This window comes from Molossus molossus, unplaced genomic scaffold (assembly GCF_014108415.1).
Source record: "Molossus molossus isolate mMolMol1 unplaced genomic scaffold, mMolMol1.p scaffold_m16_p_21, whole genome shotgun sequence".
NCBI lineage: Eukaryota > Metazoa > Chordata > Mammalia > Chiroptera > Molossidae > Molossus > Molossus molossus.
Genome location: NW_023425357.1, coordinates 2,321,205 through 2,336,664, shown reverse-complemented (window position 1 = coordinate 2,336,664; position 15,460 = coordinate 2,321,205). Strand labels below are relative to the sequence as shown.

The following is a 15,460-nucleotide window of genomic DNA, read 5'->3' as shown; positions in this document are numbered from 1 at the left end:
GGGTGATGGCCTTGGAGAGGGTCTGTGGGAGGTGATGGAGTGGGCTGAATACAGGCTTTTGGAGGTGACAGACTTCTGTGGAGGTGAAAACACTTCATTGGTGTCACAGGACAAGCCTAAAAGGAAGAGATCTTGGTGTTGGGGAAATAAAGACAGGGACTCTGGGGGAAATCTTAGAAGAGATCTTACCCAGTGGGGTGTGATAGAGATGCAGGAAAGAGAAAACCTGCTAGGGGCTTGTGAGGGGGGATGGAGGGCAATGTAGTAAAGAAATCTATGTTTCACACAGATACTAGGGGTGTGTAAGACCCTCAGCACACATCGCAGCACTCGGTGGATGGATGCAAGATGCCTGTGCCATTCCTGGGAGCACGGAGAAATAGTGAATTAGAAAGTGTAGAGTTTGGGCACAGACAGGGCTATGGAAAATCCTCCAGTTTCCTGGAGAGATGAGGAGTTTAAGGAGTAGAGGATGGAGGATGATGTAGGTAGCAAAGACTGGGGGATATAGGCAGGTCCTGTAGTCGACTCAACCCTTAGCTAACCTTTCCCCACCTTCAGTTAATGCGGTTGTCCTTCCTTTAGCCAATTCTCTGGTTTCAGGGATGACTGTGAGTTCATCTTCCAGAACTTCGGATTTTCCTACTCCCAGCAACTACTTCTCCCTGAGTTAGCCCCTCCTCCTCCCTCTGGGTCTTCAGGCTTACCTCCTGCCCCAAGCCAAGGCCATTACCTGGTCATTGACATATGGTACATGTACGCATACTCAGTAGAAGTGGAGGTGACAACCAGGAAGTCAGTGGAGCTGACTCCACCACGTTCATAGCTGCCCTGAGTGCCTGCAGGTCTTCCAGATGCTTTCTGTCCCAGGACCCATAGCCTCCCTCATGCCGACATCCAGCACTCTGTCTGTGAGGGTTCTGTCTTCAAGTGATCCAGTAGTCTTCGCCAGCACCTGCTCACCCCCTAGGCTTCCTATACCTGTTCCTCTGTCCTGGTGATTCAGGATTATGGGGGAGCTGGCTCAGCACATCCTGGTGCTCAGGGGAGACTGAGTCTGTTACTGATATGAGCACAACACTGATGCCTTTTTGAGCAATCTGGCCATTTTCCCCAGCTGGGGGATTCTCAGCTACAGAACTAGGCTCTGGTTCTTTAATGGACAAGGCTGCACTCATTTCTGGGCTGCTGTACCCAAGACTGAGTGATCTCCAACTGTGGAATGTGCTGGAAGTCTGCGGGTGGCAGGGAAGCAGGAGAAAGATGTTCTCACTTCCCAGGGTGGTTACCTGTCTCCTTGTCCCCTTTAGTCTCACCCAAGAGGAAGGGCCCTGGGTTTTAACTCAGCACTGGGTGGACTTTGTGACTGGAGTGTTTACTCTGTCTTCAATAACTCATCTGTAAAACAGAAATGAATTATCTCCTCCCTATCAGCAGCCTGATGGTAGTGATTTGCCAAACTGCAAAGACATCTGTTATCTTGCTTTTTCCTTGTCTCTCCCAGGTCACCCATTTTGTCCCCACTGTGCTCCAAAGCTCAAATGGTCATTTACATAGTGACCGCCATGGGGTGCTCTACACATATCCTGTGGCTGGAGAAGCAGCTCACGATGATGCAAAGGCGGGTAGACCAGACCCCATCAGGCCTGCGGCCCTGTGTGCTTACAAACCTGCAGGAGCCTTGTGCAGCATTGCAGCTCACACTTGGAACTCTGGTCCTAAGTGTGTGGCCCCTGTGGAAAGGCCTCAAGGTGCTCCAGCAATCCCTGCCACCGCTGCCTACTCCTGACCTTCCCAAGAGTTGGTGTATCCGTCAGGGAGGGGCTGTCTAGCTGGCTGTGGAGGCCGAGGCCAGAGATTCAGGTGCACCCGTGATCTGGTTATCATTTCCCTCCAGCACTCCAGTCCCGTGGAGGGATTGGCATCATATCAGCCAGCCCTGACTAACTTTGTGACCCAGGGCCTGTGAGCACCCATTCCCTGGTCTTGGTTTACCAGAATGATACTTGACGCTATTTTCTTGCCTTGTAACGCAGAGTCTCAAGGCCCGGGTTTCCTCAGGTGTCCCATGGACTGCATAATTCTGGCCCTATGTGTTTGCTGTGTAGCAACAGACAAGTCCTAGCTCTTTGTGGTTTTGTTCCTGTATGAAGCGACCCTGTTTTCTTTTGTAGGAAGTCTTTCTGTGCGTAGTCTTACTTATTGTAGAAAGACTGGCTTCTGGAGCCTGGAAGGACAAAGTGACTTTTCGGAGAAAAGCCATCCCCTTTGTCTTCCCTCCCTCTGGGTCTGTCTCGTCGCCAAACAGTGACTTTATATTGACTGGTTTTGTTTTGGTTTTTCCCTTCGCAGAGAAGTGAGGCACGCAGACGCCCAGAACCAATGTTTGCGGTGTTTGTTTCCCGCCCCGGCGGATTTCTGGGGCCACGTCTGGCCGTAATGGCTGAAGGAGCGGGAGTGGGAGCTGGGTTCTGGGCTGTCCGGGTCCATCACCATCGCTCGGGCCCGCCCCTTGGGTCGGTTCCCACCGAGTTTGGATCCGAGTGGTCACCGCATCGAGAGGTCGGCGCTGGACAGCGGCCGTCGAACAATGTCAAGAGGGAAGTGCTTGGACCATAGAGACGCGGGGCTAGAGGGGCCGGCGCAGCCGAGACATCTCTGGGCGGCTAGAGAGGCTCTAAGTCGTGCCCTGGCCGTGTTGCTGGGTTAGATAAGGGGTGCACGGATCTTGGGATGAGGAATGGAGGGGTCCTGTTCTGGCTCCCTTCGCTTCCTGCTGGGCTGGGTCCCAGCGTTTTCAGGAGGATCGGGACCACTAGGCTGGAAGGGTGGTTGTGTAGACCAGGAGCAAAGTCAACACCTGGGGGACATTTGGCAATATGTTATCACAATGGGAAGGGGAGTTGGGAGGATACTACTCATATCTAGAGGGTCAATGCCAGAGATGCTGCTCAACATCCCACAACGTACAGGACAGCCCCACAACAAAGGATGTCAGTAGTGCCAAAGTTCAGAATCCCTGGTGTGGACAAAAGGGGTGGTTGCCCCTTTCAATCAAACATACCCCCCCCCCCCATTCTCCACTGTCCCCACCTCTCGACGAAAGCTGTCCAGTAGAAACAGGAGGCGAGCCACACTAAAACTAGTGGAAAGGCACCGGTGAAGTTGACTTGAACAACATTTCTTACTTAACCCAACATATCCTAAGTCCTATCGTTGCAAAATGTAATCAATATAAAAGTCATTCATGAGATGATCAACACTCCTTCACTACAAAGCCTTGGAATCTGTTGGGTGCCCTTCTTTGCTCTCGGAGGTGGCTTGCAGCAGTCCCCTAAGGCTAGCAGTCATGAGCTACGTGTGGCTTTTTACATTTAAATTAAGATAAAGAACAATTTAAATCCTGGTCCTCAGCTGCACTAGCCACATATCCAGTGCGCAGAAGTGCCAGTGGCTAGAGGCTCTCACTGGACAGCGCGTGGATCACAGATCCTGTTCATCATCGCAGCAAGTTCTTTTGACAGCTCTCCAGGGCACAGTTCTGGCCACCTTCTGGGGTGCCCGGACTGGACCCGACAATAAGGCCTCTTTTCTCCCTCCTGCACTCCTAGTTGCACCCTCCCTTCAGGTGTAATGCGGTACCGCCGCCGAAAAACAGTGGACCCCGAAGGCCGCCCCTAAGTGCGCTTCTCGCGTGTACCTGCGTCGGCACGACAGTCGCACTCCACGCTCAAGCCCTTGGCGGGGACTTCAAAAGCTTCCGTCCCCTGGCGCGACCTCCACCTACCTGCCGGCGCCAGTTCTCTGCCTCTGACACCCCCCCCCCCCAACACACACACACACACAACCACACTGCGCTTTGTGCCGGGTGCCATCAAGACAGGGCAGCTGCTATTTCTTGGGCCTCAAGTTTCCCTGCCCAGTGGGAAGTACCACATGTCCCCCTCCTCTCTATCCAGCTATGTCTGGCCTTCTCGGGGCCTCAGTTTCTCCACATGCTGGGCGGAAAAATCAGTTTCCCCATATGCTGTGCCACATCAGAACCAATGGCCAGCTTCTGGACCTCGGTGTCCCCATTTGTCCCACCGACAGACACGTCCCTCCCGCCCTGGGCATTGGTGGATAGGGGGCGCAGGTCGGACCACCCAGTGGAAAGGGAACAACCTGGGCGTGCCTGGAACTTCGGGCCGACTCACCGCGCCTATCCCCAGTTTATAAATCGATCACTGTCACAGCGACCTAACAGTCCTGGGGCTGTCGGGGCTGGGAAGGGAGCAGGGGGCGGGCTTCTGTGGTTCCTGCGCCCTCACTCCCCTCCCCGGGCGCTCAATAAAGGCGGGCAGTGGGGAGCGGCCCGTTCTGGGGCGGCGGAACCTTCGTGGTAGCGCGCGCGTTTCCAGCCGGCGCCCTTTCCCAGGGACGCCGCCGCCCCTAGCGCCCCCGCGGCCCCCGCGCTCGCGTCCCCGGCGCCGCCGGCCCGGAGCTCCCGGAAGTCTCGGTCCGTCGCCGCCGGCACTCTCGAGGGGAAGCCCGGGCCTCCCGGGACTTCGGCCCTCTCCTCCGGACCCGAGAGGCCGTCGCACTGGGTACGGGGGCCGGGACGGAGGGAGGAGCCTGGCCCCGGGACCGCGCGAGCCGGGCCGGGCAGGGCGGGGGAGGGGCTGGCGCTCCCGGGTGGGGGTGGGGGTGGGGGTGGGGGTGGGGCGGGGACGGAGACACCTGCAGAATGGAGGGGGCGAGGGGACCCCAGGGTGCAGCGGGGAAGGGGTGGAGGGCCGTGCTGGGTATAGCGGGGCGAGGGGCGGAGAAATGAAGATGCCAGCTGCACTGAGAAGGGGGGGCGAAGGGGGCTTGGGAGAGGTAGTTTGGGAAAGGGACCCCGGAGCCCCTGGCGTGTGTGACCAGGAGGGGGAGGGAAGAAGCGAAGATGGCAGTGGCTTGTGTGTGAGGGACCACTGGTGGGGCTGGGGGATGCAGGAGCCGCAGGGTACTTAGAAAGCAGACAGCTGAGGGTCCCGGGGACGCAGACACGAAGTGCAGACAGTACGGAGGGAGTGGAGCGAGGATGTGGAGAGCGAGGGGTGCTCAGGGCAGGAACAGGGTATAGGAACCGGAGTGAAAAGTGGGGAACTGGGTTAGTTGGGCTCAGAGGATGTATCTGGAGAGGAAACAGAGGACACGGACGTCCCTAGAGATGGGGAGGATTTACAGCGCACCTGGAGGGGATGGAAATCCTGGAGGGCCTGGTAGGGCCGAGCGAACGTGTCCTGAGGGCTGGGAAGAAGAGGAAGCAAGCGACCCTTTGCAAAAACTCCGAAGATGCCTGGGGCCTGAGATAAAAGAAACAAAAAAGAAGTAAAGAGGGGAAGTAGACGTGGACGTCGGTTCACTGTTGTGGGGCAGGGAAGTGGCAGGGTGATGCCCGTTAGTGGGGTCGGGGGCCGAGAGGAGGACCCAGCGAAGGCAGGTTGGAGCATGGGTGTGCACTCAGTCGGAGGCATCCGAAGCAGTTTGGAACCTTGGAGATCTGGCCTGGAGTCAGTTTCTTTTCCGTAGGGAGGTAGGTCAGTGGTGCCGAAGAGTAGCAGTGAGAAGGGGCACGCTCTTCCTTAGGAAGTGGCGACGTTAACTTCTCTCCCTCCTCGCCGCTCCCAGTTGCCGCTCCAGATGCTGCTGCTGCCCCCGCGGCCACCCCACCCTCGGCCCTCCTCTCCGGAGGCCATGGACCCACCGTCCCCCAAGGCTCCCCCTTTCCCCAAGACGGAAGGCCCTTCCTCTACTCCTTCCTCCGTGGCGGGGCCCCGACCCCCGCTGCTGGGCCGCCACCTGCTCATCGACGCCAACGGGGTTCCCTACACGTACACGGTGCCACTGGAGGAGGAGCCCCGGAGCCCACCCCCGCGCGAGGCACCTCCGGTGGAACCCCCCCCTCGCAAGGGCTACAGTTGCCCGGAGTGCGCCCGTGTCTTTGCCAGCCCCCTGCGGCTGCAAAGCCACCGTGTATCGCACTCGGACCTCAAGCCCTTCACGTGCGGTGCCTGCGGCAAGGCCTTCAAGCGCTCCAGCCACCTGTCCCGGCACCGCGCCACGCACCGTGCCCGCTCGGGCCCACCGCACACGTGCCCGCTGTGCCCGCGCCGCTTCCAGGACGCCTCGGAGCTGGCGCAGCACGTGCGCCTCCACTAAGTCCAGACCTCGGCGTCCGACCCACACAGCGGCACAACCACACACACTCCCTGGCTCTGCTGAAGCTACTGCCTTACCCTGGGCCTCAGTTTCCCTAACCACCCAAAGGGAGAAACGTCATTCCTTCCTTCATCCCTTCCCTGTCCCCCTAGCTGTGTGATGTAGATCAAGTCGTGCCCTTCCCTGGGTCTGGGAGCCAGTCGCAACTGGGTTCCAGTCCAGCTGTGCTGTGTGAGCCTTTGCAAGTGACTTAACCTCTCTGAGCCCTGGTTTTCTCCGAAGTGGTGAACGGTTATCCGCGTGGAAGATTTAACAAGGGCACGGCTCCTTTCTGTATCGCCCCCTCCCACCCACGCCCCGCACCCTTGACTCAATAAACATTCCGCACTTCACTTTAGGGTTCTTCTTTGCGTGTGGGGCGGGGGAACACCAGGTGGAGTGTGGAGATCGGGTCGGAAGCCCCTGGGAACCTTTATGTCGGTGTGCGTTTCTCGCCGGAGCCGTTTCCCGAAGGCCCGAGCGCCCCGCTCCCCTTCCTCCCCTGGACCCTCTTCTCTGTCCCCCGTCCACAGTCCCCTTAGCGGCTCCGCCAGCTTCTGGGGGTCCGCAGAGGCCCCGGTCCCACCGCCGCCCGTCACCACAGGGGTGGGCCGGGGCCGTTCCGGAGTCGCCCGGACCTAAGAGGCTGCTGCACCGGGTACGGGGGCCGGGAGGTGGCGGGCGGGCGCGGGCCGCGGAGGGGCGGGGCCGGTGAGCCGGGACCAGCGCGCGGGGCGGGGCGGGGCGGAGAGGGCTGGGCTGCTCCGCGGGCTCCGGCGGGCGCTGCCCACAACTGGCCGAGAGGCCGGAGGCCGGGCGCGGGTGGGCCCCGAGGGAGCTAGGACCTAGAGGGATCTGGGTGGGCGGGCGTGCACCGGGGAGCCTGGAGGTAGCCGGCCAGGGGCGGGCAAGGTGTGCAGGGAGGTGGCCAGCGCCGGCCGGGACGGGGCCCAAGGGAGCAGCCGACTGAGAAGGCTTGGGTGTGTAAAGAGGGGTTGACAGGCTTCTGGGTGGAGTGCGTAGGGTCAGGGGCAGCAGTGAAGGGACGGGGAGGCCGGGAGGTCTGTTGGGTGGGTGGTCAGAGTAGAGGGACGCCCAGCGGTCTGGGGAGGGCACAGAGGGGCAGACAGCGAGGTCCTGGTTGTGCCTGCAGCGGGTGAGGAACGGAGGGTAGCTGGGTTTCTCAGGGAGGGAGACTGTAGGAGCCTCAGAGGGTCTCAGAGTCCAGGGCTCAAGGACTGGAGGAGAGATGGAGGATCAGAAGTTCTGGGTCCGCACAGGGGAGGGAATGGAGCGGTGAGGCCGAGCGCCCCTCCTCCGCGTAACCTGCCCTTCTCTCCCACCCACCAGGCCTCAGCTACCCTCCGGATGCTGGTGCTGAGCGCACCCTGCCTCCAGCCCCCAGCGCTGCCCTCCGCTGAGGCCATGGAGGACCCTCCCCCTCGGACAGGCCGGTCCCCAGAACCCGGACCTTCCTCCTCCACAGGATCTCCCCAGACCTCGTCCCCTCTGAGGCCCAATCACTACCTGCTCATTGACACCGAGGGCGTCCCGTACACGGTGCTGGTGGACGAGGAGGCTCAGAGGCAGCCCGGGGCTGATGGGGCTGCCGCTCAGAAAAAGTGCTACAGCTGTCCCGTGTGCTCCCGGGTCTTCGAGTACATGTCTTACCTGCAGCGACACAGTATCACCCACTCGGAGGTGAAGCCCTTTGAGTGCGACACCTGTGGGAAGGCATTCAAGCGGGCCAGCCACCTGGCGCGGCACCACTCCATTCACCGGGCGGGTGGTGGGCGGCCTCACGGCTGCCCGCTCTGCCCTCGCCGATTCCGCGAGGCCGGCGAGCTGGCCCAGCACAGCCGCGTTCACTCCGGGGAGCGCCCGTTTCAGTGCCCGTACTGCCCGCGCCGATTTATGGAGCAGAACACACTGCAGAAGCACACCCGCTGGAAGCATCCCTGAGCCTGGTTGCGGAGAACCCTGGTACCCTGGGATCTGGGGGAGCCTGGACTCCTGTCGTCCTCAGACACTCAGAGAGCACCCAAAGCTGGCTTTCTGGGCCCTAGACACAAGCACAGACCCACCTGTTGTGGGGGCGGAGCCCTGAGGAAGGAGGCGCTCAGGAGGAATCTTCCAGTCCTGTGCTTTGGAGACAAGATGGGAACAAGACCTCACATTGACCGAGTGGAGTCCTCTAGCCTCTGTGACATCAGAAATTCCAAGCTGAGCCCTGACAGGGGAGTGTGGGGGAGACCACTGGGCGTGGAAATTCTCTGGCCTGAAAGTGGCTGGGGGCCATTGGGAGCCTGTACTGTCTTCTTGAGGCCTCTATGCTGATGTTGGGAGCAGGGGCTCCAGACCTGCCCCCCTGCCCCCAAGCCAGGAGCTGAGAGTAAACACTCAATAAACCAGTTTCCACTTTTGAGCACTGGGAGCTTCCTTATGGGGACAGCTTGGCGCACCCGCTGCCTAGCAGGGAGACTCGGCAAGTGTCTGGCCCAGGGGGCCTTGGCTGGCCTAGCTGGGGAAGGGCTAGTCCTCGCTTGGCTCCTCAGGACCTGTGTCATCTAAGCAGAGTGTGTTCGTTTGTTTGTTAATAACCAAGGATATTTTTTTTCACTGGTTTTTAGATAGAGTGGAAGGGAGGGGAAAACAGAGTGAGAAACATTGATGTGAGAGGGACACATCAATTGGTTGCCTTCTGTACGCCCTAACCAGGCTGGGGGTGGAACCTACAAGCCAGGCATGTGACCTTGACCAGGAATCGAACCCGAGACCCTGTGGACTGATGCTTTAACCTCTGAACAACACTGGCCAGGGCTAGGCAGAGTGTTTTTAAACTTATTTTTTAAACCATGATCCCTTGTAAGAAGCACATTTCATATGGCAACCCAATGTATGGATATTCCAAATATATGTGAAACAGAAAAGTCACCTTTGCCATGTGCAGACCATTCTGATATATTGTTTCATCTATGGCTTTTCTTTAAAAAGATTTTAAATTGGCCCTGGCCAGTTTGGCTCAGCGGTTAGAGTGTCGGCCTCTGGACCGGAGAGGCCTGGGTTCGGTTGCTGCTAGGGGCACGTACCTCAGTTGCAGCTTGTCCCCGGTCCCAGTTGGGGTTGTGTGGGTGGCAACCATTCGATATGTCTCTCTCACATTGAGGTTTCTCTCTCTCTTCCTCCCTCTCTCCCTCCTGCTCTATCTGAAGATAAATGCAAAAATGTCCTCGGGTGAGGAAAAAAAAAGATTTTAAATTTATTTTTAAAGAGGAAGAGAGAGGAGAAAAAGAAAAGTATCCATATGAGAGCAAGACATCACCTACACCCCCTACTGGGGATCAAACCCAAAACCCAGGTATGTGCCCCGAGAATCCAACCAACCTGGCATGCTTTCACCGAACCAACTGAGCCACATCTGCCAGGGCTCACTCATGACTTTTTTTGGGGGTAAAATTAAATTTAAAAAAAGTGTTCTTGATTCTTTTAAGAGAGAGAAACGTCAATGGGCTGTCTCGTGCACGCCCCCTACTGGGGATCAGCATGAAACTCAGGCATGTGCCCTGACCAGGACCTTTCAGTCCATGGGAGGAGGCTCAGTCCACTGAGCCACACAAGCTGGGCATCATCCATGACTTTCAAATTGCTGATTCTGCCCTGGCTGGTTTGGCTTAGCGGTTGGAGTATCGGCCCGGGAACCAAAGAGTCGCAGGTTTGATTCTGGTCGAGGGCAGATGCTTCAGTTATGGTTCAGTCCCGGCTCTCATATGGATACTTTTCTTTCTCCTCTCTTCCCTCTGATCCGGGTCCTGCGTGAGGCAACCAATTTGATGTGTCTCTCTCACATTGATATTTCTCTCTCTCACTCCCTCTGCTGAGGATTAAAAATAAATAAGTTGCTGATTCCATCCTACTATATCGAATTCTCCACCCACAAACCTGTAGTGTGAAAAACCTGCATCTAGGGCAGGTGCCTTCCCTTGGACTTAAAAAAAAATCTTGACCGGGGATCAAACCCTAGACCTTTTTGGTGCAGGAGAGGATGTTCTTACCAACTGAGCTACACAGGCCAGGGCTCCCTTTCAGGTGTAATGGGGAGTGGGTAGGAGTGTGGCCACAGCTCTCCCCCTGCAGGGTTCCAGCTGTGCTCTTAGGAGGGCTGGCAAGAACCCCAGGGCTTGGAGGCTCTTGGTGAAGGGAGGAGCAGAGATGTGTGGAGCTGGGCAGGACGAGCCCCTGCCTCCTCCAGGAATCTTCCTCGAGGGTCTGTTCTGTGCCCGGCACTGTGCGGGGCCTCACTGCTTCTTCCCACCCCATTCTGGTTGGTCTCCACCCTCCAGAGGGAGCGAGCCGCCGGCTGTCTGTCCTTGGGTGACACGAACCATGCCCACCCGGAGCCCAGACTAGGGCCGAGCGCGGCCACTGCATCCTTCCCACTTCACAGGTGAGCAAACTGAGACGGGAGCGGCAGCGGCCAGGACCGGGTCCAGGTCCGAATGTGCTAGAGCCAGTCGTTGAACACCCACACGGGCTGCTGGTGGTGGGTCCAGGCCCCTATTTTCAGAGAGGTCTAACCTACTCCCCCAGGATCCTGGGAACCGTGGGTCTCAGGGGATGGTTTAAGGGGACCCTCCCCTTGCTTTAACTTTCCCGACAGCCCCTTACTGCCCCCCCATCCCCGCCTCACCCAGGTCCGATTTGGTGCACGGCCACCCACCGGGTGACCGCTGGAGCACCGGCTCTCTAGGAATTGGGAATTTCATGACGTTCCCTGCCCGGGCCTCGCGGAGGGCGGGGGGGCGGGGGGGAATAGGGCTGCAAGGGGCCATCGCGCAAGTGCGGCCCCGGCCTCCGCCGCACACGGCGGGCCTCACCTGGGGCCGGGGCTACCGGAGGAGGCGCGTCGACCAGCGGACCGGGAGAGCGTCCCGGCCCCGGCCCTGCCCGCGGCCCCGCGACTCGCCGCTCCTGCCGGCCCGCCCCACAGTGGGTGGGCGCTACCCTCCACTCCCCGCTACGCTTTGCAGACGATCCCCGGCGCCGGGCATGGGCGCCGCCGCCGCGGTCGGTTCCCCGGCCGGATTCCGCGCGCGGGTGGGTGAGCGCGGGATCCCGGCCCGTCCGACCCCGGGCACCCGCGGCCTGGCGCGCCCCCTCGCTGGGACCCCCTTACTACCTTCGCTCCCCCTCCCATCCGCGGGACAAAGGGCGGGGGCGGGGGCCGCATCCCCACGCGTGACCTTCTCCCGCAGTGCGCACGCGCCCGGCTTCCCTCCACGGGGAAGGGGTCATGCTTGCTCACGCGAGTGCGGGGGAGGCGTGTGGGCTTCCGTGGGTGGGGGAGGCGCGCGCGTGGGCTGGACTCCCACCCCATGCCTAGAAGTTGGGGTACAGTCTCCCCACGTACCTCTTGCATCTTTTGGCCCCGAGGTGACCCGTCCGGCCAGGATGTCCCCTCTCTGGACCCCACCAGAACCCCTCTCCTTCCCTGAGTACCTGTGTAGCAGTTCAGGAGTTTGGACCCCCAGGTGCCCTCCCTTAGTCCTGAGGGTTCTGGGTCTCCCCGCTCCATCAGACTCGGGGGCCCGGGCCCTCGGCACCTGCCCAGTCAGTCCTGAGGAAGGAGTCCATCTGTGGCTGCTCTTTCTGTCCAGGGCCTCTGAGGCGCTCAGCTGCCAGGGTCCGCGGGAGGCCGCGCCATGAATGACCGGAACAGCCGGAGGAGGACACGTGAGGAAGCTGGGACCCTGGCCGACCCTTGGTCCCGCCGCCGCTCTGCCCATCCCTGCCCTCTCCTCCCCAGGGTTGGGGGCTGGCCCCAGGGGCATGGGGACGTCCCTGGGCTGACCCCACCTCTTCTCTCTAGTGAAGAAGGACGATGAGGCCTTGGAGATCTCTATCCCCTTCGAGGAGACGCCCCACCTAGACCCACAGCTCTTTTACAGCCTGAGCCCCTCTCGGGGAAACTTCGAGGGTGAGATAGGGGCGGTGGTGCACCGAGGCACTGGAGTAAGCTGGGGTACAAGGCCTTTGAGGCCTGGAGTGTGACCAGGGCCCCCCGCTGCCCTAGAGCCTCCGGAGGCTGCGTCCCCAACCGTGGCCCTGATGAATGGTGTCAGGGCCCAGCTGCACATGGCCCTGGAGCGGAACTCATGGCTGCAGAAACGCATTGAGGACCTGGAGGAGGAGCGGGACTTCCTGCGATGTCAGCTGGACAAGTTCATCTCTTCTGCGCGGATGGATGCAGGTGAGGGTGCCCCATGAGTCGGTCCCCTGCTGGGCCTTGGCACCCAGCCCCAACCCTTCTCCAGGACCCCAGACCCTTCTTACCCACACACTCATGCTCTGTGGTGGCCCAATGGGACCTGACACCTTTACCTTCTGCTTAGTCTCATGGCGTCTTCAGGACCCTGTGCCCCAACCCTTCCCCCAAATAGTCAGGGCTTTCATTTGCCAAATCTTTAGCGGTGTTTTGGAGGACCCCACCTGTATGTTCCCCCTGTTGGTGCTCAGCCCACGGCTGGCTCCCTTTCAAGCTCCCACATTCCTCTGTGAACGCCCCCAAAAGCCTGGCAAGTGGCCTGCTCGTTTCCCAAGATGGATGTTACTGGGGACCCCTGTGCTCTGAAACCACCTCTTGCCTGGGTTGCTGAGACCTACTGTTGTGTCCCCACAACTATGGGAACCTCTCAGGATGACGGTAGAGCCCAGGGGTCGTTGGACTTCCTCAGGGGGACTCCCCAACACCAGACCTCCTCCAGCTTACCTTCCGGGGGCCCTGTATAGGGCCTCAGCACTCCCTCACCCAGGTGGAGGTGGGCACCTGCCATTCCCAGCCCACTAAACCCCGAACCTGAGATTTCGCTCAGGGTCTTAACCCTCCACTCCCACAAGGCCTTGCCTGCCTCCAAGGTGTCTGGAATGTATTCTTCTGGAGGCCCCACTAGGTCCCCAGAAAAACTCTCCTCCACTGTGAGAATCCTACATAGTCACAGACTCTCCTGAGGTCCCCAGTCCAGTGTTGGCCATCCCCTAGACCTCTTGCCACCAAGTTAAGGACTCAGCTGGGCATCCTCAACCAAGCTCCACCCATGACTTGTATCCTCAAATCCTAGCTGACTGTCCTTTATTCGGCCATTTAGGTAGGGACCTGAGCATCTATACACCGCTTCCTGCCCCTCCTGGGAACCTGTGTGATGTGACATCTGTCCCCACCTTGCAGACAGGCCTCTTGCCTCCGTCTTCCTCCTGTTCCTGCAGTTCACACGTGCCTCTTTCTCCCCCCCTCTCTCCAGAGGACCACTGCCGGGTGAAGTCTGGGCCCCGGCGGGCTGAGGGTGACGGCCGGGGTGGGGCTGCAGGGGATGCCTCAGACCCCGAGTCAGCTGCCTCCTCGTTGAGCGGAGTGTCTGAAGAAGGCAGTAATGTGGAGAGGAAGAGACAGAAGCAGAAGGGAGGCGCTGGCCGGAGGCGCTTCGGGAAGCCCAAGGCCCGGGAAAGGCAGCGGGGTAAGGGGGGACATGGGGGCCAGTGGGGGACCTGGCAACCTTAACGTTCTGGGAATGGTCTCGGCGGGGACTTGCTGTGTTTCCTCTCCATCTTTTTTTTTTTTTAATCCTCACCCAAGGACATTTTTTCATTTTTTGTTCAGATAGAGTGGGAGGGAGAGAGAGACATTGACGTGAAAGGGACACATCAAGTGGTTGCCACCTGCAGGACCCAGCCAGGGCTGGAGAAAAACTGCAACTGAGGTACATGCCCTTAGCAGGAACCGAACCTGGGTCTCTCTGGACCGCAGGCCGACGCTCTAACCTCTGAGCAAAACTGGCCAGGGCCCTCCCCATCTTTTTTAAAAAATAGTTTTTTAAAAAATAGATTTTAGAGAGAGATAGAAATAGACATCGATGAGAGAGAACATCGATTGGCTGCCTCCTGCATGCCCATCACTGGGGATGGAACCAGTGACCTCTTGGTGCATGGGTCAACCCTCAAACAGTGAGCCACACCAGCCCCCTGTCCCCTCCCCATCTTTAATAGACCAGATCTACTGGTGGCTGGCTCCCAGCCTCCACCTATGGCCCTGGGGTAGTCTGCACATTTTGGTCCACCCTCCCTGAGCCAAACTGATGGCTCAGGCCTGGGAGCTAACTGCTCTACAGTTACTTTTCCTCCTCATCCTCCCCTGGGGCCTTCCTGATTTCCCCTCCTCCAAATTGTGCCTCTATTTCTCCCACCTATTCTAACTTTTTTCACTGCTTTTTCTTCTCTTTTCCCTTTTGTTCTGGCCATTCCTGTATTGGACTCCTCACTCATATCTTCCTGCCTCCCTCCATTCCTTTGCTGTTTGGGCCCCTGACCTCATCTGTCTCTTGACCCCGTGCCTTGCCCTCCCATTTCTGTCCCACTTGCTTCCCAACTGCCCCCCCATGTGGATCTGTCTCCCCTGTCTACCTCCATTTAACCCCCATGTCTGCCTCTCAACCCCCCCCCCCCTCCGCCCTGCAGTGAAGGACGCGGACGGCGTCCTCTGCCGCTACAAGAAGATCCTGGGCACCTTCCAGAAGCTGAAGAGCATGTCGCGGGCCTTCGAGCACCACCGCGTGGACCGCAACACGGTGGCGCTAACCACGCCCATCGCGGAGCTTCTCATCGTGGCACCGGAGAAGCTGGCGGAGGTGGGCGAGTTCGACCCCTCCAAGGAGCGTCTGCTGGAGTACTCGCGCCGCTGCTTCTTGGCCCTGGACGACGAGACTCTCAAGAAGGTGCAGGCCCTCAAGAAGAGCAAGCTGCTGCTCCCCATCACCTACCGCTTCAAGCGGTGATTTGCCCCCGCTGGCCCAGGCCATGGCCTCCGACCCCCACTTCCCTCCCCTCCAGCCCACCTGGCACACGGCTTGTGTGTGCATGAGTGGAGTGACCCTCTCCAAGGTCTGGGGAGGGCAGCGTGCTTCTGCGTGTGCCTGTCTCCCCCACCTACGTACCCCAACTCCCACCCCAGGTCCCTTGTATATAGATCTGCACTCTTTGCTTCCCACATTCCCAGCATCCTCTCCATTCCCAGGGTTGGGGGTGTGTGTGTCACTTAGCCAGGATCCCAGGGGCCTGGTTCTGCCCTTCCCTAAACACTGTCACCCCTCCAGCCCTCACCCGGCCCTTCCTCCTGGGAAGAGGGCGGGCCCCTGCGGGGCAGGGACACTGCACACGCCTGGTCTCCGCCCCCAGCCCCAAGGACCCG

General features: G+C 59.4%; 3 protein-coding genes across 4 annotated transcripts; all 3 read left to right on the top strand.

The window, feature by feature from the left end:
* The first annotated feature begins 5,492 nt into the window (after positions 1-5,492).
* ZNF580 (zinc finger protein 580) lies at positions 5,493-6,578 on the top strand. The gene is made up of 2 exons (XM_036275343.1): positions 5,493-5,560; positions 5,656-6,578. Exon 2 carries the CDS (start codon positions 5,668-5,670, stop codon positions 6,184-6,186), a length of 519 nt encoding a protein of 172 aa, XP_036131236.1. The 5' UTR covers positions 5,493-5,560; positions 5,656-5,667; the 3' UTR covers positions 6,187-6,578.
* A 1,015-nt stretch (positions 6,579-7,593) lies between these two features.
* Positions 7,594-8,524, top strand: ZNF581 (zinc finger protein 581). Its single transcript, XM_036275763.1, has one exon. The coding sequence runs from the start codon at positions 7,594-7,596 to the stop codon at positions 8,185-8,187; it is 594 nt and encodes a 197-aa protein (XP_036131656.1). The 3' UTR covers positions 8,188-8,524.
* Positions 8,525-11,266: 2,742 nt separating this feature from the next.
* CCDC106 (coiled-coil domain containing 106) lies at positions 11,267-15,299 on the top strand. Of its 2 annotated transcripts, none has more exons than XM_036274349.1 (6): positions 11,267-11,319; positions 11,880-11,955; positions 12,092-12,199; positions 12,296-12,472; positions 13,521-13,733; positions 14,731-15,299. In XM_036274349.1, exons 2-6 carry the CDS (start codon positions 11,925-11,927, stop codon positions 15,045-15,047), a joined length of 846 nt encoding a protein of 281 aa, XP_036130242.1. In that variant the 5' UTR covers positions 11,267-11,319; positions 11,880-11,924; the 3' UTR covers positions 15,048-15,299. The 2 variants fall into 2 exon arrangements, with proteins under 2 accessions (XP_036130242.1, XP_036130243.1); XM_036274350.1 differs by lacking the exon at positions 11,267-11,319 and adding an exon at positions 11,646-11,753 and having other exon boundaries at positions 14,731-15,047.
* Positions 15,300-15,460: the final 161 nt, after the last annotated feature.

Coding starts and splice junctions, on each gene's coding strand:
- ZNF580 (XM_036275343.1), top strand. CDS start 5,668: ATGCTGCTGCTGCCCCCGCGGCCACCCCACCCTCGGCCCTCCTCTCCG.
- ZNF581 (XM_036275763.1), top strand. CDS start 7,594: ATGCTGGTGCTGAGCGCACCCTGCCTCCAGCCCCCAGCGCTGCCCTCC.
- CCDC106 (XM_036274349.1), top strand. CDS start 11,925: ATGAATGACCGGAACAGCCGGAGGAGGACAC. Junction 12,473..13,520: donor TTCTGCGCGGATGGATGCAG/GTGAGGGTGCCC, acceptor CCCTCTCTCCAG/AGGACCACTGCCGGGTGAAG. Junction 13,734..14,730: donor GGCCCGGGAAAGGCAGCGGG/GTAAGGGGGGAC, acceptor TCCGCCCTGCAG/TGAAGGACGCGGACGGCGTC.